General features: G+C 39.6%; 1 protein-coding gene across 3 annotated transcripts; it reads right to left on the bottom strand.

Moving 5' to 3' along the window:
* Positions 1-23,443, bottom strand: ttbk1b (tau tubulin kinase 1b). Of its 3 annotated transcripts, none has more exons than XM_057343626.1 (15): positions 23,140-23,443; positions 18,144-18,311; positions 17,127-17,274; positions 16,575-16,648; positions 16,359-16,499; positions 16,021-16,125; positions 15,310-15,375; positions 14,878-14,970; positions 14,588-14,713; positions 13,999-14,153; positions 13,712-13,919; positions 13,031-13,212; positions 12,102-12,612; positions 3,894-5,263; positions 2-3,660 (listed from the first exon to the last, which is right to left on the bottom strand). In XM_057343626.1, exons 2-15 carry the CDS (start codon positions 18,249-18,251, stop codon positions 3,219-3,221), a joined length of 3,729 nt encoding a protein of 1,242 aa, XP_057199609.1. In that variant the 5' UTR covers positions 18,252-18,311; positions 23,140-23,443; the 3' UTR covers positions 2-3,218. The 3 variants fall into 3 exon arrangements, with proteins under 3 accessions (XP_057199610.1, XP_057199609.1, XP_057199608.1); XM_057343625.1 differs by having other exon boundaries at positions 18,144-18,287; positions 23,140-23,442; XM_057343627.1 differs by lacking the exons at positions 16,021-16,125; positions 16,359-16,499; positions 16,575-16,648; ... (1 more) ...; positions 18,144-18,311; positions 23,140-23,443 and adding an exon at positions 15,734-16,013 and having other exon boundaries at positions 1-3,660.
* Between the last annotated feature and the right edge of the window lie 467 nt (positions 23,444-23,910).

The raw sequence follows: 23,910 nt of genomic DNA, 5'->3' as shown, positions 1-23,910 counted from the left end.
GTGTTCATTCCTTTTGGGCGGGTTTTGAGGGGTCATTGGGCTGGAAATATTTCTTAGACAATAAATTTAAATTTAAATACAAATATGTCTTTTAATAAGATATCACATTATATTTACAAATGACTAAACCAAATTGCCTCTTTGCTTTGAGTCGGGTCCTGATCACACTGTCGTTGCTTAATTCTGCGATAACAACCGGCTGCCTGTACATTATCCCTAACATATTGTATAGTATAAAGGTTGACCACTTTATTAGGTACACCAGTTTAACTTCTCAGCCACATTGCACCAACGGCACAGTAACATTTAGACATGGTCAATAGGATTGCTTCAAACCGAGCATCAGAACAAGAAGAAAGGTGATTTACACCTTTCTGCCGGGATTTTCTTGCCATTTTTAGGATTTAGAGAGAGAGATCCAAAAAAAGTTGAATAGAAAGGCAATTGTGACTGAAATAGGTAAAAGGTATACAAAAGAGTAGAAGATGGGCATACACTGGAAACACTGGGTGCCACTTTTATCAGCTTAGAACAGGAAAGTAGAACAGACTAAACAAATGTAGATGATAGACGTGTTGAAACCGGTTTAAATACCAACTTTTGTCTCACAGCATCACAGCACACAAGACATTAACCAAATCAGTCATGAAACTTCTGTTTATTCGTTGGCATCATTTATAATTTGTAGTAACTTTTAATTGTATATCTCAGAAAGGATGCTCTTTAGTACAAGTTAGTCAATCATGATTCATTAAACTCACATTCATGCAAGTTCTCTGTCTTTATGGGCACATAAAGTGTCCATTACCTCTTTCCTTATTCCTAGTTGGTATTAAAAGCAGAGAGTCTTCTGGGTTCATCACAGATGGAACATTCTGGAACATATACTGCAGAACGTATTTTCCTGCTTTTTCATCCAAACAACAGCATGCAATGGTCCTGCAGAAAGAGTGGTCCGAAACTTTGTGCACACGTATGTGTAGAACTCACAGATAACTATGGCTAGTGTGCACACGTGACATTTTTAGCACACGTTTCTGCTTTGACAATCTTCAGGGATGTTCTATCCAAGCACAGGACGAGTAAAACACCAATGACTAGCGCAGGCTTATATAAACACTCACTCAAGGATAGCACCTTTTAGTAATACGGCCTACAACCAATACTTTAGACACTCGGGAGCAGCAGAGGAGTAAAAATCCGACCTTACATTTAAAAATTCCAGCCATGCTGCCGTAACACACAATATTGGTTCCCGACTATCACTGTAGCTCCTTGACGTGTCTCTCTAGCATTTTTTTCCAACCTTCTTCGAACTGTAAATGTTGCATACAGATCAACGGTGCATTTTCAGGCTATGACTGAAAAAATGTGATTAAAGTAGTCTATATTCATTTAATCTTTTTTTGTAACCTTTGTTGTTTTTTGGAACAAAAATATAAATTTATTTTCAAATATACTGCTTATATTATCTACAGTTTTGCAAAAGACGATAACGGAAAAATGAGCATAATCCAAGTGCATGCCATTAGAGCAGTGCTGGTCTGGGATTGGTTAACAGAGAAATTGGTTAACAGACAAGTGTGTCACAGATGGATTGACACTTATTCAGAGAGAATTGTAGACAATGGGAGGGGTCAAGTTGATTACATGATTGACATCAGATTGTAGCAGCAAATTTGGTGATAGTAGAGTCATGTGTAAAGATTAAATGTATTTATACCAGAAGTATGCCCCCATGACTGCACAGAACAATCAAGTTAATAAATACAAATTTCAGCACACTGAAATCAACTGCAGTTGATATTAAAGGCTGTCCAATACACTGACAATAGAACTCTTATATATTTAGTACATTTGGGGCTTTAAAACTGCAATATGCAACTTAAAAATAAACGAAATCAGTTATTGAGCAAGCACATAATAAAGTAAGTGTGGAAAACTGTCTCATCTTACTTTAATAATGATTTAGAATCCACTGTAGAGTAAGAATTTGCGGGAAATTTTTGCATCATCTGACTTCAACCACGTAAAAACAGCCAAGGAAAAAATTAAGAAACCATTTCAAAATTATTTGTAGTTTTTCAGAATTTACTATTTATAGGTATGTGCTTAGATAAAATGTTAATTTTTGTTTCATTCTCTGAACTACAATATTTCTTCCAAATTTCAAAGACAAAATATTTCTATTAACATTTATTTGCAGAAAATGAAAACTGGAGAAACAGGTCAAAATAACAGAAAAGATGCTCTGTATTTCTTCAGACCTCAAATATGGCAAAGAAAACAAGGTCATATTCAGTTTCAAGCAATATAACAGTAATATTTGTAATATATAAAAAATATTTTTTATGTGATAACAAGATTTTTATAACAGTTTTCATGTGTCTTGTCATGCTGTCAGTCTTTCACATCGCTGTTGGATGACTTTGTTACTCCTGTGGTTTGATTTTGTTAAAATTCAACAGACACTGAAGTAAAATGGCCACAATACATCTAGAAACGCTGATTAAATTAACATTTTGAATGGTCTCTTAATTTTTTCCACGGCTGTATAAGTATGAATGCAACATGCAATTTTTATTATCCCAAACAGAGACAGCAAAAAGAGAGGCAAAAGTTACGTATTGCAGCTTTACGTTTCAGTAAAGCTATCTTTGTTTTTTTTTACAGATTTTGCTATTGTGATGTTGGTTAAGGTTAAATAACTTTCAATTTAAAAAAACTCAATTGCATGTGTATTTACCTGTAGTAATGTAGCCAGAGGAAGCTGCAACTGAACCAGAATTCAAAAGCATATGATGTGATTGTATTACTAGACGTGACAATGGCGACAAGAGCCTGTGGAAGCCTTGAAGTGATGGCAGCAATTATTTCCTTTGTAGGTTTAAGGCATATGAGGCATGTTGATCTGTCCAACACACTTAAGTCATGATACTTTACCCACACACATGATTTACTACAGTCAATGTGCATGTGTGTAAATGTCAGAGGTTCTCCTCATGAGAGGTATTTAAGTAGCTGCTGCAGTCACTTGGCTGAATAGGGAACGTGCCCGAATAGGGAACGTGCCCATCCTTTTGGTTTAGTCTATTGTGGTTCACGAGAGGTTTTATCCAACACTGGTTACTTAAAGATTATTATGGCCTGGTACTGTAGGGCCTAAATGATGATGACAAGTAAACTAGAGAATCCAGATCAAAGTCCTCGTACTGTAATTATCTTGGTTTCGTCTTCGATTCCACTGGTTCTTTTCTCCCTTTTTGTGACAGTGTTGTTGGGTGGAGTTTGACTTTTTTGGAGGTGGACTCCTGAGTTTTGGATTTAGACTGGGTTTGGAGAGGTGGTCTGGGCTGCTGGGGCTGTCTTTGCATTTCATTGGCTGCAGGCTTTTGGCGGATGCGCTGGGGTGAGGGGCTGTCAGTGCGAGAGGTGGGGTAACTCCGAGGGGAGGTGCTAATGCTTCGGGGGGCATTGGCAGCTGAGGTACGAGAAATGGTACGTGTGGCGGTCCGACTTCCTTGCGAGTGGAACGGGCCTGAGAATGGAGGACGAGGTGGAAGCGTTTTAGAGGGGCGGAGCTGAGGTTTCGGCTGCTGATTGATATTTGTGTGCAGACTTGCAGACTTTTGTAGCCTGGGATTGACAGAACTGTTGGTTCTGTTGGAGAAAGGAAACAATTAGTTATTATTCAGAGGTTCTGTAGGCTCCAATGAAATCTTTTTGCATAATAAGGTGAATTTCACTTTTATAGCTTGTTGTCAAGGCACTAAGCAAATTCTGTTTTTAACATTTCAAAAGAAAATATTCCTAAACACTAAATTATAAAAGTAATTTACAAAACTTTGCAAAGTGTGCAAGCTTCCTTTTGTTTAAATAGCTGCTTCACTCACCTATATTGAATGAAAGACACAGATCTCTGGGTTTGTGGGAGTGTCACGCTCCCCATTTGTTCGGAAGACCCCTTTATGGGTGTGACTGGCCGAGGAATCCTGCTTCTATTTCGTTCTTCGGCTCCTGTTTCCCGTCTGCCGGAGTCATCTGATTGGTTCGTTTCATCCTCAGATGCAGTCGTAGATAGCGTTGGGGAGCGGGAGGAGGCTGACCGAGAACGAATCAGGTGTGTCTGTTTACGCTCCAGAACGAGACGGGCAAGGTGTTGTTGGTGGCTTTTGCGAATTCTTTGCAACTGTTCTTGACTTGTCTGAGACGACTTGTCCGAGCCGGTTTCGTCCTCCGACAAGAGCACAGGAATGCGGCTTCGCCTCTGTGTTGATTCTGGCTTTCTGTTGGATGAATCTGCCTCTTCTTCAACATCTGCATCTTTCTTTTGTTCAGGAGGAGGAGAGGGACACTCTTCTTGCTCCTGTTTCATTTGTTGCTCTTCTACAGGTGTGACACTTTCGGGTTTGACATTCAATTTGGTGTCCTCTGTGGTCTCTTGCTGGTCATGTGACCCAGCAATAAACAAAGTCTTTGCTTCTTCAGCACGATTGTTACATGCTATTTGCTTTTCTATTTCGTCAGCCTTGCTATCATTCTCCTCAGCTTGACTTTCTTCCGTTTTCTCCTCTTCACCTTCCTTTTCTTTCTCCCGGTTTTCGTCATCCCCTTCCGCTGCAGTCAAATCACTATCCCTCTCTTTTTCCCTTCCTTTTTCAACTTCTTTCTTCTGCTCTTTTTCACCACCTGACTCGTCACGCTCAGCAAACATCACTTCATCCAATCCAGGTGGACGGTGTTTGGCTGTCATGACATTGAGATGGGTCGTCTCAGCAATGTGGATGAATGTACGTTCCACCTTGGTGAACGGAGGTGAGGAAGATCTGCTGGTGATCACAGCAGCAGCCGTCATAACGATAGGCCTGGGCTCTGACCTTACGACCGAGGATAGAGTCCCGGGTTCAGATTCATCCGGCACGGGTCGCTCTCCCTGTGGCGTCAATGCGGCCAGGGTACCCTGCCCGTCTCCAGGTGAAACCTGTCCATTACCAGCGGAGACCAGCACTAACGTGCGCGAGCCCTCTTCCTGATCGTGGTCTCGGTGGGCGGGGGCAAGCAGGGTGGAGGCGGCCCCCTCAGGGCTTCCTTCACTACTACGAGGGCTTCCTTCACTACTGCGAGGGCTTCCGTCACTACATGACCCACGGGTCTTCGCACCCTCCTCCCTCAGGTCGTCAAACATCAGCACGCCAGATACAAAGTCCACTCGCTTCAGACGTGCTTGAGAGGTGCTGGTTAAGCATTCGGCCACTGCGATCTCCTGCATCAATGTGAGAAAAGTATCAATGGATTAAGGATTAAAAAGTAGAAGTTAAAAACAGCAAGAAAATATTAATGAAATAGTTCAACCAAAAATAAAAGTTCTGTCATCATGTATTCACCCTAATGTCATTTAAGACCTGTATATGACTCTCACAAAAGAAGATATTTTGAGAAAGTGGATTTGTGTCAATGAGGACCAATGTTGTTTGATTATTGATATTCTTCACAATTTCTTCTTTTGTGTTCTGCAGAAGAAAGACAGTCATACAGATTTGGAATGTCATAAGCCTAAGTAATGATGGCAGAATTTTAATTTTTGGGTGAAAGTACTTATATATTTTTTTAATTAATAAAAAATATAACTGAATTAGCCATACTAAAATATCACATTTGTTCCTGTAACAGGGCGGATTAAACAAAAACAACAATATCTTTGTAGGAAGAGGTTTTGTCTTACTCAGGTCCTCGATTCATTCAAGAAATGCTAACATTGCTTCTAACAAATGTAAACAAATTAAAACTATTTCCCATCATGCACAGCACACTGTAAGAGAAAAAACAACCCTTAATTTATTTTTCAGATTGTTTACTTGTGATTTGGTTGTATACAAGCTTTGCAGGATTGTCTTTTTAAAATGAAATACATGGTTAAAAAGGCACGAAAGTCCATTTTACAGTGTAATACTTTCTTTTTTTGTAACGATTTAGCCCATTTGTGATTTCAAGTGTAAAGTAAAAGACAGTACTCAGCCAACAGTATATACAGCACTATGGAAACACACAGAACGTATGAGAGGAATGTGTTAGTAAAGCAGCATGTTCGCATATTTTTCCAAAGAGTTACAATTTACAAAAGCCTAAAATACATGCTTGTCCAAATTACAAGTCTACTATACAAGTCTATGTCATGTTTATTGCACTATAAGCTATTCTGTGAAAGACTCTTGCCTTTCAAGGTTGACGCTTTTGTAAGCAGGTCTGGAGTCAGTTGGTGACCAATATTACAGCAATAAAAAGATACTTTAATAAAGATAATTTTTTGAGTCATACCTTTTTTTGTCTTTTTTTTAAACATTTTGTGTCTAATTATTTTTTCCTTATTTTTTCAACACAAATCGACTTTCTAAATAGTTGCTGTTCAACCCATCTGTTTTAGTGAGGATATCCAGTACATCCTTGTGCACAGCTCACGTCTTAAGGTTTGTCACTGGGGAGTTCTGACAAGCTGAAGTTTGACCCAGTTAAAAGAGAACGTGAGATGTCATGAATGTTGAATGATATGAAGCACTGCAACGAAAAGTCGAACTTAGCTAAACAGGGTACTGCACGAACAGCATAAAAAGATACATGTAATCACAATTATTTACAATTTCTCAATAATTAGAGAAGATGTAATAGAGAGTACAGGAATAAGACAATTCTTAAAATAACAGATCACCTCACTGCTCCACATTGCGAAAACACAAAGTTGAACGCACTTCAAATCTGTACCTGTGTATAAACATTCCATGTCCGGGCTAAAATTCTTTATAAGAATGATATATTCAAGTATTTTTTTACAGAATTACAATGTGATATAACCACACCAATTAACAATCTTTGTAACCAAAAAACCCTTATTTGATAATGAGGAATGTTGTGTTCAGTTAAATTGAGTTAAAGTGATAGTTTACCCTGAAATTAAAATTCTGTCATCATTTCCTCACCCTCTTATCGCTTCAAACCTTTAGGATTTTCTTTCTTCCACAGAACACAAAAGAAAATATTTTGAACAAAGTTGGTAACCGAACAGCACTGGCCCCCATTCACTTCTATTGTATGGACATAAAACCAATGCAAGTGAATGAGGGCCAGTAAACAACATTCTTCAAAATACCTTCTTGTACGTTCTGCAGAAGAAAGAAAGTCAAGAGGGTGAGTAACTGATGACAGAATTTTCATTTTTGGGTGAACTATCACTAAATGTGTGTATGGTATTTTACACCTCTCATCAGTCTGTGTTCATGCTCTCAATTAGGAAGACATTTGGATCAGCTGTCTCACACCGTTCAGACTACAGACTCTTCTGAACATACATGTTACAGTACTTGAATTACTTTAGATAAACAGTGAATGGTGTCATTTGCATCAAAACACTCAAAGCAGCACAGACGCCAGGGGCCAACTGCTCTGTACACTTGAGTTCTCGAAATCTGTTTATTGCAGTCGGCCCCAGTGACGCAAAACAAAACAAAGAATTTCTGAATCTTTAGCAAGGTGGTTTGTATATGCATTGATATCCAGCATTGAGTAAAAGCATTTTTACAGCCAAGGAATTCAAACATTAAAGCAATGACAATCCACAGTACCATAGATATGTATATATCTTTACATTTAAACGTAACTGGCCGAAAGACCTTACAGTAAAGATAAAGCAACGATTTGCTACGTTTTGTTTTGATGTAAGAGGTATCTAACCAGGTGCAATGCAAGAAATGTGATGTGGCGCAACATCAGAACATATTTAATGTTTAAATCTTATGAACATTAAATACACAAAATGTTATGAAGCATGATTTTAGACCAGTAAGATGTGGGCGGGCTACCCAAAGCGATGGCACAAAAATAGAAACCAAGCTGTGGTAAAATGTGTCACTCTTCCCGTTTCACAGGTGTGGCTGGTTAGGACAAAAGATCACACTTTAATCGCATCGCTTTATCACGTTACCAGTTTGCATTTAAGAGCTTAGATGCGCATTGTTTTGTAGCTATAATGACTTTAAATAATCAAGTATAATGCCAGGTCAATGGCCAGGTGAGAACAGAAATGTGACATTCATTTGCTGAATGATTAAATCATAGTCAAATATCTGCATATGCGTGTCGAACAAAAATCAAGAAAGCGGCTCAGTCTTTCTTTTACACGCCTATTGCCTAGAGCTCTATTGCACTTTTTATAAACAACATATCTGTCCTGTAATGTATTTGTTTCCATAGCCACCTCACGTGTCTTTACACAATTTCGCCTCACAACAGATGTTCAAACAGAGCCCAATATCTCTGCATTTAAAAGCAATGTGCATATATCTCCATAACACCGATGGACAATAATTACGACAGACAAAACAATCTTTGTACAGCCAACATGGAAGACAAATGTGACATCACAATTATTCAAATCAGACCTAATACCCATTTTCCACGCTCCCCGTTTCTCCGTCTGCCTTATTCTCTGTTCCATAAAGCTAAAATACTTCATTTGAAATACAGAAGATTCAGGCAACCAAGGGCCCTGCTAAATATACTGATATATCATTTATAAAATGTCCTTTCCAGTCCTGCTTTCTCTAGGCTACGAAAGAGGTCTATGAGAATCCACATGTAGAGATCTATCAATCCACACTATGTCATGCTTGCTTAGGAAAGCCATTCATCCTGCCTGGAGGTGCTTGTTGTGGTATTTGACAGGTTATACACTGTATGTGCTATAACTGCAGTGATCATACTGAAGCGAATAGACTGTGCAAAAACAATTGCTTAGCAAGCACTCTCTGTCCTTGTAGTGCCCTCTATGAAAACACACAACACCTAGCAGACAAGCATGCATACAAACGCACACACACACATACAGCGTTTTACTTTTGGTTATATCTGATATTGGTAAACATTCATTAAAACTCAATGACATTCAACCCTGAAAACACAATCAAACACCAGCCAACCTGCATCCTATCCATTCATTTTATAGAGATAATGAAAGTGTTCATGAGAAACTAAGACATGCACTCAAATTTGATTATTTTCAGGATGGACTAACCGCACTGTTATTTTGAAAGTATTTATGCCGATTACTATAGTAATGATCGAAAGTTACAGTAAACTTACAGTGCACGAGTGAATAAGCAACAACACTGTGGACATTCCCCCATACAACCTCAGACCCGTTCACTCATTTAGTATGCACTACATGATACTATGAGTGAAAATCTACATGACTGTATTCAGAAACTGATTAGTTACGTTTCTAAAACGTTACATAAATGTTGCATCTCAAATGATGGGAAACTAAATGACCATTCATACAACCATTCGTACATTTCAAAACAACAGATCATTTTTGTATTAGATTGCCTGTTTTCTTGCTGTTCAGACTATAAAAAAAAATGATGATGTCATCACTCAAATCACTGTGTTCATCCAACTGGACACCAGAAGCTTTAACATTCTCTATTTCACAAGAAATAAGATCACTTGTAGTGACCAGTGCCTCCAAGCCGGGCGTACACAGTGCGAATTCTGATGGTCGAAAGACCTTATGTCCACGCACACGTCACGAGTGAGTAAAAACTGAGAAGTGTACGGAGGCAGTGATACATGACACGATTGTACGACCTGCCGATTTCCACGCCAAAAACATGGAGTCAGAAGAAGAGATTGCTTTCTTTGTGGCAGCAATGGCTTGCGAAAGAATAAAAAAGAAAAGAAAAAAAAGGGCATGGCAAAGAATTTGGTTGAAGAGCAGAGAACAGCATTTCTCTTCGTTCTTTCTGTTCTTCAAAAACAACCTGAGGTAATAACGTATCTGTTCGTGCATGTTTTGATGTGATCACGGAAGATATCATATCAATCATAACATGTTCGTGCATCAAACCATGATACTCGCTGTTTATTCGCACCGTGTACGCCCGGCTTAAGGGCATTTTCAAGAATTGCTGTGTTTTGTAGAATGCAATGTCATGTATTTCTCTCCACAAGTGCCTAATTTCAACCGTCCAATTTTAGCTGGAGATCATCTCATATATCTCTCCTACACACACTCACATGCACACATACACACGTGTGTCTCATAATCACAGACCAAGTTTACTGCCCAAGCATCTTTATCGATTTCTCCCATCTACGGTCTTGTGATGTGCACCCCTCTATTAAACAGTGCGTGCTGAGGATGGGGGATCACGTCTTGTTCATAAGTTTGGCCAGCATTTGCTGAATGTGTAGGCGTGGTAGATTGAGTACAGAATGCCTGGCTCTGGGGTTGCCTGGCAACAGGGGCATGTGTCTGCGTTGGGCGTGTCGGTGGGCGGGGCTGCTTTCAGCCGAGCGGCTGCGCTGAATGGCCGCTCCCCCGAGTGCGGGGTCGTGGGGGAACGCCTCCGTGTCCATGGTAGCGGAGGAAAACACGTACGACGCCAGTCTTCTCAAATGGGCGGGCCTCGGGAATGAGTGATGTGGGTGTGGCCTGTCCTCCTCCAACTGAAAAACACCAATAAGAGCGGAGGAAAAGAGGAATCAGGCTGAGGAGAAACTAAAACGCGATGTATTGTAAAAAAACGCGCATTTTTATCTACGTTTGTGTGTGAAACCGCCCCAGAACACACACAAAAACACACCAATACAGTATATCAAATGGGTGGTACAAACACATAGATGTGCTGTAACTCATTAAGAGGACAAGACCAGCCCACATCTGTTTGAATGGTTTAAGCTTTCTTTTACATTTGAGTAGCTCTGTACGTTCTACATGTTGTGAAGGAACCAACGTGTGCACAGACTCCTGTATGACCAATGAGCAAACTAAGCTTGGCTGTGAGCGTGAAAACACACACGTGCACATACAGTACACACGCATCCATTCAATCCGAAAATAAGCACAGGCAAACACAGTACATATGCACAGGATTACACAAATTTACAAACACAGATATCGAGGGTGCACACAAACAAAACATACACAACATATGCAAAATTTAAACACTCTTCAAATACAGGTTATAAAAAGCTGTTGTGTCCCAAATTATATACTATATACTATTTATATTCTATACTATGCTAAGGGCAAATGATGTCAATCGCACAACACAATGCGTGTCAATGCTTTTTTTCTACGTAAGCGAAATTGGGACCATTGAGTGTGAAGGGTCCAGCGTTCCACACATCATATTTTGGGTTGAATGAGTGCATCATCCTGGTACTTACAGTGCACTTGTTTTGGGGGAATTATTAGTGTGAACGCACTACTCACTCACACTATTTATACTACAAAGAATAGAGCGTAGAATGGTGCTTAAGGGCGTGAGTTGGGACACACCTCATAGTCTCTCTGATGTCATTAAACACACGTTTACGAATGTATACGACACAAAACAGTAAGACAGCAAAAACGTTACGCTAACAGTAAATCAAAACACTAGATACAACCTGTCATACCTCCACCTTATGTCCTCACTCCTTATCTAAACAGGATATATTACAATTGATATTACAATTCAATATTTACTCTGGTACTTATTAACAGAGCCTTTTATTTAAGCAATCACTTAAAGTTGTACTTTACTGTAAATACAGTCAGATAAAGTGCAGTGTTTGACATGATGCTCAGCAGAACCCCTAAAGCCATGACTATATTTACAACACAGCACACCCTCAAATGCCTTACTGCTTTTATACAAACTCGACATATATACTATATTCATAATAGAATTTTTTGTTCTATTATGATTAAAAAGCCATAAAATGTCATCAATGTGTTTTTGTTTTCACATAGATGGAACAAAATCACAAAAACAATAATTCGGTCAGGAACATAACTTTCAAATGAACCACAAAGTTTAATCTATGCCGGTATACAGACATAGATTTGACATGGTGCTGGGTACGAAGAAGCAGCAAAGTCTTTCTCTCAAGGTACAATGCATTTGCACACCGCTGGTACTGAACAGTATGTCATAATGTGATTACAAATTGGACTCTGTATTTTATATAGTCTACAGTTCAGAAATTCCTGGCTTTCCTATGAAGTAAAGATCACACAAAAACATGTAAAGTGATTACATACATACACCAAGGTGCACACTTACCGGTCCATCGGGTCCAAACGGCTCTGACTCCCTTCTTCTTGGATGAGGCAATGAGTGATAAGGTGAATGAGTGGGGCTTGGCCCAGCCCCCTCCTCCTCTGCTACAATCATCATTGCACGTTGCGTTTTGGGTCGTACCACAGCCTCAGCTCTGCCCGCTCCATGCCCGCCTCCTCTCCTTCTCCTCTCGTCGTGGTCCTCAAGGGGACGTAATTCCTCTGGTTCCTCATCCGTGGTGCCCGAGGTGGTGGGCTCTGCTCCAGGATGGAAGTCTTTCAGCTCTGTTTCTTTATCAATCATCACCCACTCTCTGCTGTCAAAGTCCTCTTCTTCTGCCAGCGGTACGGAGCGGATGAAAGCGTTGCTGTGAGCCTCTTGGTCACCATCTCCAGAGACATCATGGCGACCACCAGCCAGGCGATCTCCCAGTCCGGCATCTAAGGAGAGCATCTGAGCAGGCTGGGATGAATAGACGTGTCTGGATGGAGAACCCAGCATGTCCATACGAGAGCTGTCACAGAACACAAGACTCAGCCACAGAATCCAAAGGAATACAACACATGTAAAAAATCTAGGTATGCTTATTTACAAACTGCAGTAGGCCTATACCATGCTCTAGTAGAGCAAAATATTTTTTTTCTGTTTTTGGTAACGTTAATGACAAGTGCCATGTTTTATTAAAAAGTCCTAAAAAACATAAAAGAAGCATGTCAAGCAGTTATGAGCTGAAAAATGCCTTGTTCCCCATAAGCTGTGTGACAACAAAGAATAAGCTTTTATAAAAACGCAGTCTTAAATGTCACAGCAAAAAGTTGCAACATATAACGTTTGTCTCTCAGAAAGGCACGCGGCTTTGTGACCTTTAAAAAGTAAAATGTCATCCAGGGGGACAGAGAGATAAATGTTAAAGAACCACACGCTCTCCTCACCGTCTATCTGCACCATCTCCTCTATCCTCAGCAGCAGACAGACGGTCTGATTCCGGACTGTTGACTCTCCGGTACCTTGGAGGGCGGGCTTGAACGTCTGCTTCGCCACCCCTCGCCGGGGACACCGACCGCAAGCCTCCAACAGGCTCCTCCCCTTCCTCTGCTGCTGCTGCTACCTGTGTCTGCGAGGAAAAGCCATGATAAACAAATTATATACATCTCAAATATTGTTCAAGCTGCTTGTATAACCTACAACAGGACAGAGGTGTGCAACATAAAACTATTTTCATCTTGCAACCATTTCATATTATCCTGACTAACTGCAACTTTAGATAATTGAATTTAAATAAATGACCACAGGGTTTTCATGATTTTTCCAACTGCTCAATGCTGAAAAAAATCATATTTTGATCTATTTTCCAAGATCGTCTACACTTTACCCAATACTATACTCAATACTAGTCTATACTATAAGTATGCCATTAAAATTAGTCTAATAGTAGTGTTCTTACATAGTTTTCCTGTAGCTCGACAGATGAAGCATTGCATTATCAGTGCAAAAAAGTTTGATTCCCAAGGAACATTCATTTTGGTCAAATGTGTAGTGTAGACCGAATGACTGTAAGTCACTTTGGATAAAAGCGTCTGCTAAATGCATACATGTACATGTAAAAACAGTACCTTACTGATGCTGATCCTGAGTTTATTACGGTTGAAATCAGTTTCATCCCATCCTTCACCAGCAGGTGGGGCTGGTGTGGGCTCACTGGGTCTGCTGGGTGTCAAACCAGGTGGAGCGTTCTCCTGGTCACTTAGGTGTTCATCTTGCAGAACATCATCAGTGTTTTCCCGAGGTAATTCTCCAGGAACTGGTGTCACATTCACTATCCTATGAGACACCAAAAAGTGTCCAAATCAATTCACTTTAGAAGTGTATTCACGTTTATACTTCATGTTTATATTCTTACCCTACGATAGCAGCAGTCTGCCGTGTGTTTTGTTGCGGTGGGGTGTGTGTGCTGGTGGGGAGGGCCGTATCTGTTCCGGATTTTTCCCAGTCGTATGGCTCATTCTCAGTTATCACCCTCTCCTTCATGCTGTTCTCAAATACTGACATTAGCAACTAGAAAGAAAAGTATAAAGTGTAGATGTTATGCACAGACAGTAGTGTGTGTGTGTGTGTGTGAGTGTACTGATATTCATCATGGTGTTAGGACCAAATGTCTCCACAAAGATAGCAACACCAGTAGATTTTGACCTTGTGGGGACATTTTTTAGGTCCCCATGAGGAAAACGGCTTATAAATCATACAGAATGATATTTACTGTAAATGTAAAAATGCTGAAAGGGTTGTGTGATTATTAGGTTTAGGTGTTGGGGTAGGGGATATAATATATCATACGCCTGATCTAAAATCAATGGAAGTCTACCAGTGTGTGTGTGTGTGTGTGTGTGTGCGTGCGTGTTCATGTTTTTATATCCCGGTGGGGACCTAAACCTGAATGCACACCAACACATGTGCGTGTTTGTGTGTGTGTGTGTGCTTGTGTGTTTTACCTGATAATCAGGTTTGGTGAAGTAATCTAAATCCAGCACATGGTCATAGAAGATATGAAACTCTGCAGGCATGTGTTTTAACAGCATCCTGTGCTCATAACGTTCTTTAATCTGTCCCACCTGCTCCTATTCACCAAACACACATTACAGAAACAATCATAAAGCATCTCTGAAGGCCTTAAATATTTTAAACAAAAGCTTTTAAGACCGAGTTCAATGCACGATCATTTGTTCAATATGATCCCATTACGTTCACAGTCACTAGCTAATGTGACTGTGAAATGTCTTACCTTATCTTTTATCTTACGCCATGGTAACTGTCCAACCGTAAACTCTACCAGCATATAAAATAATGACCACAAGTCATCGTGACGACCCATTTCCTGTTAGGAAGATTACAAATTTAGAGCAGATAATAAAAGCTGTTTTAGCTTATGGTAAGGGTTGGGATAAAAGTTGTACGTTTTAAATGTGCAAACAGTGTTTTAAGTCAACGTGGAGTCACCTTTGACTTATATCTAGTAGTGTAGATGAGTAAAGCTGTGCAATAATAAAAGGGTTATTCAGATAAAGTAGTATTCAGCTGGTCATCTGAGTGAAACATTATCTACAGACATCCTATTCATTTCTTGAGGAGAATAACCTTTGAAAAGTAAAAGGAATTACTCTCTGCACCTTGAAAGATGTAGTTTACTGTATGTAAACACTACGCTTACAATTACCTTGTTTTTATGAGCGTTAATGGAAGCGTAGCGAACTGTTCCTCTGAACCCTGCCACCGTCCTTGGCTACAGCAGAACATTTAAAAGAGTTGCATAATAAAAAAATCACACAACATTCATTTGACAGTGGAGTTAGCTTGGAAAACGAAAACACAAATTCAAAATAAAGCAAAGTAAGGAACGGTCCATATGTATGTGTTTTGGCCTTTTTTGTGGATCCCAAATCTGACCGTATACAACTGGTCAAACACATGTAGAGGAAGTCTTTTACGTAGACAGGAAGAAGCAGTTATGGGATGGTAGGCTTATAAACCAAGGGGGTCTGGTCAGGACTTGACAATATGAAGCACATCGGATAGATAGGAGTAGGTCATTTTAAGAGCTTTTAGGAGATTCGGGAGGCGGCTGATTTAGGAAAACTCACAATATGACTGTCGCTATGGTAACAGGGACAAACATCTTTGGCAGGGAAGCATGCGATTCAACATGAGCCAAAACAGAACTGCAAAACAAAACTGAGAAAAGTGAAACATAAGAATGAATTCAAAACACAAGATTCATTAATAAAAAATAAAATTCTAACTCATCAAATAAAAACAACTAAAACATTAAACAAAAGTGCTTATTTAGAAAACAGAAATGCACAAAACTGAATGGAAAAAGCTTATGTTAAACAATCAAAATAATTAGCAAAAATAAAGCAATACTCACGGGCCGCACTTCCCCATTTGTATTCGTGTATTGTCTCGCTAAACCAAAGTCCAGCATGTAACACTTCCTACAAGTGGATGGCAACCGGCCCATGGCAAAGTTAGACTATGAATGAGAGACAGACCAGCATTAGCTGTAAGAAGAACTAATGTGTTGTGTGAGAAAGGTACAGACAGAATAGCATGTACAGAACAGTTCATAAAGTATATATACAGATTTCTTTTACATATGTAAAAGAATAATGAATCTATAAGAATAGACTACAACAGAACAAAACAGATCACATTTATGCAGAATTTACTGTAATGGAACAGAACGGATCATAACAGGAGACGCACAGGTTTAATATCTCGGTGCAGGAAGCCCACAGAGTGAATTGCTTCAATGGACTCCAGGATCTGTTTTCCTAACCGTAGAGTAGTACTCATACTGAATGTCCCTCTAGGCTGACTGCGCCTCAGATCAGCAAGATTCCTTCCCTAACAAAGAGAGAGAGAATTCACTGCAGCTTCTCACCCCTCTCACGCAAAGCTATATTAAAATGCCAACCATACCTGCAGCTGCATGACAACGTAATTGAACTTGTCATTTCTTCCACATCCAATAAATTTGCAAACATGATTCTTTCCTGCACAAAAGAAATAAACACAGTAATGTCACAGATATGACAGATGAGTCACGGATATTTTACATGCAGTGGGGAATGTAGCTACCACACATTCTCACTCACATACTCACACATACAAAACACACTTAGCGAACAGGTACAGAGAGGCAGTGACCAAAGGGAATTTGGGATTCTCAAGCATGTCCTCCATGAAGGTTATAAAGGCAGAGCGAGAGCAAGAGAGAGAGAGAGGTGATCCTTGCTTCCTTTAGTTTTTTTTTCACACTTATTACTCTTACTGATCCATTCACAGTTGCTCTACCTACATAAAAATACAGAAATGACATAGGTTGCATTGACAACCTACTGCATATTAGATTATAAAAGGTTTGAATGTGCTCTGCTTTATGTCTTGCTCATTCTCTCTCCCTCCACTTTCCTGTCTACTCTCAGCAAAGAATTACTGTAAAAATGCACACATTCTCTGTAACCTCCTCACCTTGTAGTTTCTTTAGTACAGCGACCTCCATCTTTAACACTTGTTTGGGCTGTTGGGCAGATTCCACTTTTAAAGCCACATTCTCCCGTGTCAACAGATCACAGGCCTCATATATCTCTCCGAACCCTCCGCCGCCTATTTTCTTCAGCTGAACACACACACACACACACACAGTATAAAAACAATAAGAAGGTCTTCTAAACCATATGAAACCCACTTCACATAAATAAATAAACATGAGGCTAACGGAATGCTGAAGAATGTCCTCGATTCTGAATTTGAACTGTACCTGTAAAATCCAAACTGCAAAATTCACAGAAAATGTTTTAAAAAAGACATGCAATAAATAGCAACCCAAATCCAGAGAATTATCAGTAAATTTGATTTTACTAATCACAAAGGCTTGCTTTATGTAAATCACTTGAACACAAGGTTTAAAACTAAAGGATGTGTAGCCTTTTGTTTAAAGATCTGAGCTGGTAACCAAGAGGTTACGTGCAGAAGGTAACCCATCAATCATCATATGATTTTACCCTTGACCAGGACTCTTTACTTTAGGTTGTCTCAATACATTACATTATACAAATTCCACTGACCCTAAAGGTGAATAAAGACTATCCTAGTAAAGAGTTCCTTAAATAGTTTAATCTCGGCTTTATCCCAAATTGACTACAACTCTTGCTTTATGGTAGGATTTTGTAAGACTTCATTTTAAGGCAAGGATTTTGTTTTAAGTACTGCCAAGATACTATTACAGTTAAACAGCCGTGACAATCTGCAGTCTTTTCCAGGAAACATTTTAAGGACATCTGCCAGTTTATGAAGGAGAAATGCTACGAACTGGCCCACAACCAAATGGTTTGGATGCATTTTGGAAAGAAGCCAGGCATAGCTGATCTAAAGACATCTGTTGTGAGCCATTTTGTCCTGTGAGATTAGGTAGCAAAAGCATCAGACACTTCGGACACCTGTATTCCCGAATACCTACACACCCGCTTACACACACACAACACTTACCACTTTCCAGCGCTCTTTCACCAAGCAGTTGGGGGGCAGGATGTCAACCTGCTCCCCTGCCCCGTTCATGTTTTCGTCTACGTTGACACCGGGCCCTACGCACTGCATTGGCTGGCCAGCACTTTATCAAACCCTGCCATTTACCTGCAACACAGTATGCACATACAACTGTACTGTGTGTTAATCTAGCATGCAAGACATTGCATATACAGCCATGGAAAAAATTACGAGACCATTCCACATTTTCATTCAATCAGCATTTCTAGATGTATTGTGGCCATTCCATGATTTTCAACTAAATCAACCTCAGGAGTGACATAAAGTCATCCAACAGCAATGTGAAAGACTGACAGCATGACAAGACACATGAAAACTGTAATAAAAATCCAGGTTATCACAAAAAAAATGTTTTTGAACTTTTCCTAAATACATGTACAAATATTACTGTTGTATTGCTTAAAAGTGAATCTGAAATTGTTTTCTTTGCAGTATTTGAGGTCTGATAAAATAAAGAGCATCTTTTCTGTTATTCTGACCTGTTTCTCCAGTTTTCATTTTCTGCAAATAAATGCAAAAAGAAACCTTTTTTTTTTTTTGGCAGAAATGTTGTTATTAGTGCACAGAATTAAACAAAAATTACCATTTTACCTAAACGCATACTATAGTAAATTTAGAAAAACTGAAAAGGGTCTTTGAATGGTCTCTTAATGTTTTCCGCAGCTGTATATACTCCATGCTCTTGATTTTCTTGAAACTGTATAAAAGATGTATCATACAGCTCCGGCCGGGTATCCACATACAGCGACGATGATTTTGTCCTCCATTGTTGTTTCGGATTTCTGCCTGCGCTCACTATGTCATAATCACATCACTACTAGAGCAAGCTCCTGATTGGTTAATGCGGCGCGAATTTTCGCCAAAGTTCAAATTTTTCAACTCGCGCGTCAAACGCCCGAAACGCTCAATTCGCGACGCCTCATTCGCGCGAATCGCGCCGCAGGATGTCTGTCGCGTCTTTGCATTGACTTAACATGTAAATCACTCGTGCTTAACGCTTCATTCGCGTCTGGTGGGAACGCAGCAGAAGTCAAATCATATCACAAACTGACGTGGATTTGTGGGGGTGTGGTTACACGAGGCATTTCAGGCAGGTCTGGGTGAGCATTCGCTTTTAGATAGAATGCATCTTTTGTGCCGACACTTTAATTTTTGCAATTTTACGTGTCTAATACATGCATGGGCAACTTATAACACACCAAAGACACAGAAAAACACGTATTCGCGCCATATGACCCCTTTAAAACATTGTTAAATAGATGGAGCAAGGTCTAACCCACACTACAGACTGTCCGACACAGAGCTGTCTCTCTGTAATGTCTGCAGAGTATCAGGTAACAAGAGGCTAGAACTAGACAACACCCTTAAACACGGTCTCATAATGTTACAGTCATTACAGGCGTAAAAATGAACATAAAAATGTGGGTTATATATATATATATATATATATATATATTAGGGCTGTGCAAAAATATTGATACATGTAACTATCGCAATATTTTTTTTTCAATAGTGTATCGATAGTGATACCTCTACTATCTATATATTTTTTTAAATCATGTCATATACATACGGCCAAAAGTAAGCGGAAGCGAGCATGGCAAAAATATAAGAACGCTTGGAGCTCTCAGAGCTGATGTGTGGGTGTGCTCTGGTTTTCAAAATAAGTCATGGAGTAATGAGTTATATAAAATAATGCTGTTTGTAGGCTTCGCAAGTCATGACACAAGTCACTTGGCTACTGCAGTGCATTAGACTAAAAGTTTATTAAGAAAAGTAACAATGACATTTATTGTGCTTTCACAGATGTGACACCAGCACATTTACAGCACGGATGAACCAGGGGTTTTATACTGCCCATGTTCAATGTTTTAACTGTAATGCACCACAACAGCCAAGTGATTTGCGTGAGCCACCTTATTCCCCTGTGCTACCCACTTGAGGGGTGCAATCCACAGTTTGAGAACCCAAACCTCTGAATGTTTTACACTTAGTCCTTCAGAAAACCCCCGCTGGTGCAAGCATGTTGTATTTCTAGCTCTACTTTTTACATTTTCTATTTAAAGTATGCAATATATCGCAAATGAGTATCGTATCGAAAACATAGCAATATATTGCTATCGTGACCCATCTATCGTGATATGTATCATATGATATACACTCACCTAAAGGATTATTAGGAACACCATACTAATACGGTGTTTGACCCCCTTTCGCCTTCAGAACTGCCTTAATTCTACGTGGCATTGATTCAACAAGGTGCTGAAAGCATTCTTTAGAAATGTTGGCCCATATTGATAGGATAGCATCTTGCAGTTGATGGAGATTTGTGGGATGCACATCCAGGGCACGAAGCTCCCGTTCCACCACATCCCAAAGATGTTCTATCGGGTTGAGATCTGGTGACTGTGGGGGCCATTCTAGTACAGTGAACTCATTGTCATGTTCAAGAAACCAATTTGAAATGATTCGAGCTTTGTGACATGGTGCATTATCCTGCTGGAAGTAGCCATTAGAGGATGGGTACATGGTGGTCATAAAGGGATGGACATGGTCAGAAACAATGCTCAGGTAGGCCGTGGCATTTAAACGATGCCCAATTGGCACTAAGGGGCCTAAAGTGTGCCAAGAAAACATCCCCCACACCATTACACCACCACCACCAGCCTGCACAGTGGTAACAAGGCATGATGGATCCATGTTCTCATTCTGTTTACGCCAAATTCTGACTCTACCATTTGAATGTCTCAACAGAAATCGAGACTCATCAGACCAGGCAACATTTTTCCAGTCTTCAACTGTCCAATTTTGGTGAGCTCGTGCAAATTGTAGCCTCTTTTTCCTATTTGTAGTGGAGATGAGTGGTACCCGGTGGGGTCTTCTGCTGTTGTAGCCCATCTGCCTCAAGGTTGTGCGTGTTGTGGCTTCACAAATGCTTTGCTGCATACCTCGGTTGTAACGAGTGGTTATTTCAGTCAAAGTTGCTCTTCTATCAGCTTGAATCAGTCGGCCCATTCTCCTCTGACCTCTAGCATCAACAAGGCATTTTCGCCCACAGGACTGCCGCATACTGGATGTTTTTCCCTTTTCACACCATTCTTTGTAAACCCTAGAAATGGTTGTGCGTGAAAATCCCAGTAACTGAGCAGATTGTGAAATACTCAGACCGGCCCGTCTGGCACCAACAACCATGCCACGCTCAAAATTGCTTAAATCACCTTTCTTTCCCATTCTGACATTCAGTTTGGAGTTCAGGAGATTGTCTTGACCAGGACCACACCCCTAAATGCATTGAAGCAACTGCCATGTGATTGGTTGATTAGATAATTGCATTAATGAGAAATTGAACAGGTGTTCCTAATAATCCTTTAGGTGAGTGTATATATACATGAAGAGTTTGGTTCCATTCCGTTTTTAATTTTTTTCAAAATTCATGTTTTTTTATTGTGTATTCCAATTAATATCATTCAAACTGCAGTTGGTTTGTTTTGATTTAAGCCATAATAACTCAAAAAAATACAGCTAACTAACATAATAAAAAACATGATTTTCTCATTTTGGAACCAAACTCTTCATATATTCACTAATTCACATTTCTAAGTGCTCTGAGTGTTATAGAGCTCAGTACAATCATCAAGAGAAACATTTCTTTACCATTAAATAGCTCACAATAACTCTCATGTTCTGAAATGAGTCTCTCTAAGGAATGCAAAGGGATATAAATGGATCTAATTAAGTGAAACTGATTACATAAATGAAAAGACTCTCACTTTGACACTTCTGTCACCCTTCATCTGAGAAAAAGTGGAGCTACGTAGGCATTTTAAGAAGAAAGTAGGGAATGCCTCCTGCAATCTGCCTCAGTATCCACAACTAAACCATAATCCAACAAACACAAATTTTAGCTGGAATATATAACATTATGTTAAAACTTATTTACCTTTCTGTACATATATAATTCACAACATTTGTGTAACAAGTAAAGTCAATTTAAGTCGTTTTTAAAATATATAGCCTATGCATAACACAGCTTCTTCAATCTAAATCTCTGTAAATCTCTCAGAATTATAAATGATACAACAAAATTACAAATAACAACAGCAGTGTTTCAGTGGATCACACATAAAGTGATAATAAAAAACAACTGTTTCATTCTTGACACATGTCTGGGACATTTAACATGAAATGTATAGAGAGCAGCAGGCTCTTCACCTGTTTGCATAGCAAACACACACTTTAGCAAAAGTGATGACGCAATGCATTAAGAATTTACTAAGAGCACTTAGTATTTGTCTAAAATGCCATAAGCAAAAGGCTTTCGTGGGTTACTGGGTTTATCCTCCGGACAGTTTTCTCCGCAGTGCCTAAAGGATCTTTCTAACCCGACCCCACCCAAAGACAGTCTGGTCCAATCAGCAGCCTTCAAACCTGAGCACCGCCCCTGACCATCCCTTGCTGAATTTCCATTGGGGCAATCTCTAACAATCAGCGGAACATTCCCGTAGTCAAGCCTAAGCGCTAAGCACTTTGGGATATGTCGTCCATCAAGGAGACAATAGACGGAAAGGATTACAGTCCCAACGTGTATAAAAAAACTACATCTCCCACTGACAGGTCGTGTTTGACGTACAACATTATGTGGCATATAACGTAAATTATTCATTATTTTCCTTAAGCATTAATAATACATATATATAAAATGGCTGAGTGTCTATTTCTGATTTAGGTTAATAGTTTGTCATGAGCGTCACATATTTTCTCGCGTGCCATGTTGGTCACCTGCACACGCATACATGGAATATATGGAAGACTGCAGCTAACACCAGCATCACTGTTGACAGGGTGCCAACATACACGGGACAAGCGGATTGCCACAGAACCGCTTTTTAAAAATGACCAGGCAAATGGTCACCGGAAAACGAAACCTTAATCTACTGACCTGTTCTTATGTCGTCGGAGTAAAATCTCAAAGTGAGCGTTTATGGGAAGGCGCATCGTTCCGTTGACGCGACCGCAGCGTTTTTTTCCCTTGTTGATGCTGCACCATTTTCAGCCTCCTCTGCTCCTGCACTGATTCAGCATCGCGCGGATACTCCCACTATGCACCGCGCACATGCGTGACCGAAGACGGCTGTTGCGTAGCAACCTTAAAGGCGTGAATCCCCCTTATCTAAAAAAACCTAAACAATCCCCCTTATCTGCTGCAGACTTTCCATGCAGCCATTGAGAAAATTCTATCTTACAGCTTGTAATAATAAAAAATAAAGAATCTATGAAAAATCAATTTCAGAATACATTGTTCAAAGGCAGATTACAAATGGAAGAAACCTGCGATAATAGAAATGTTTTTTAATATTCCACGCATTTTTGTGTTTGAACGAGATGATGTATGAAAGTACAGCGGTACATTCTTCAGCATGTGCTATGGAATGTTGTTGCTTTAAGTTTTATATTATGATGAAAAGGGATATACATGAATGCGACAGTTTTCTCTTTCATCTACTAACCAGGAAAAAGTACGATTTTTTTTCTTTCACAAAAATGTGTTTCATCCATACTAACAAAGAACAAATGCATTAATATATATAATTATATACAGTACTATAGAAAGAGTTTCTTTGTCGTGTTTTATTTTTACTCTGACACATGTCACGTGATACGCGTTCATTCACGCACGTGTTTCCACAAACCAGTCAAACCCCGAGCTGTG

This window comes from Triplophysa rosa, linkage group LG10 (genome assembly GCF_024868665.1).
Source record: "Triplophysa rosa linkage group LG10, Trosa_1v2, whole genome shotgun sequence".
Taxonomy (NCBI): Eukaryota; Metazoa; Chordata; class Actinopteri; order Cypriniformes; family Nemacheilidae; genus Triplophysa; species Triplophysa rosa.
Note: the sequence above shows the minus strand (reverse complement) of the source record. Positions and strands in the feature narration are given on the sequence as shown.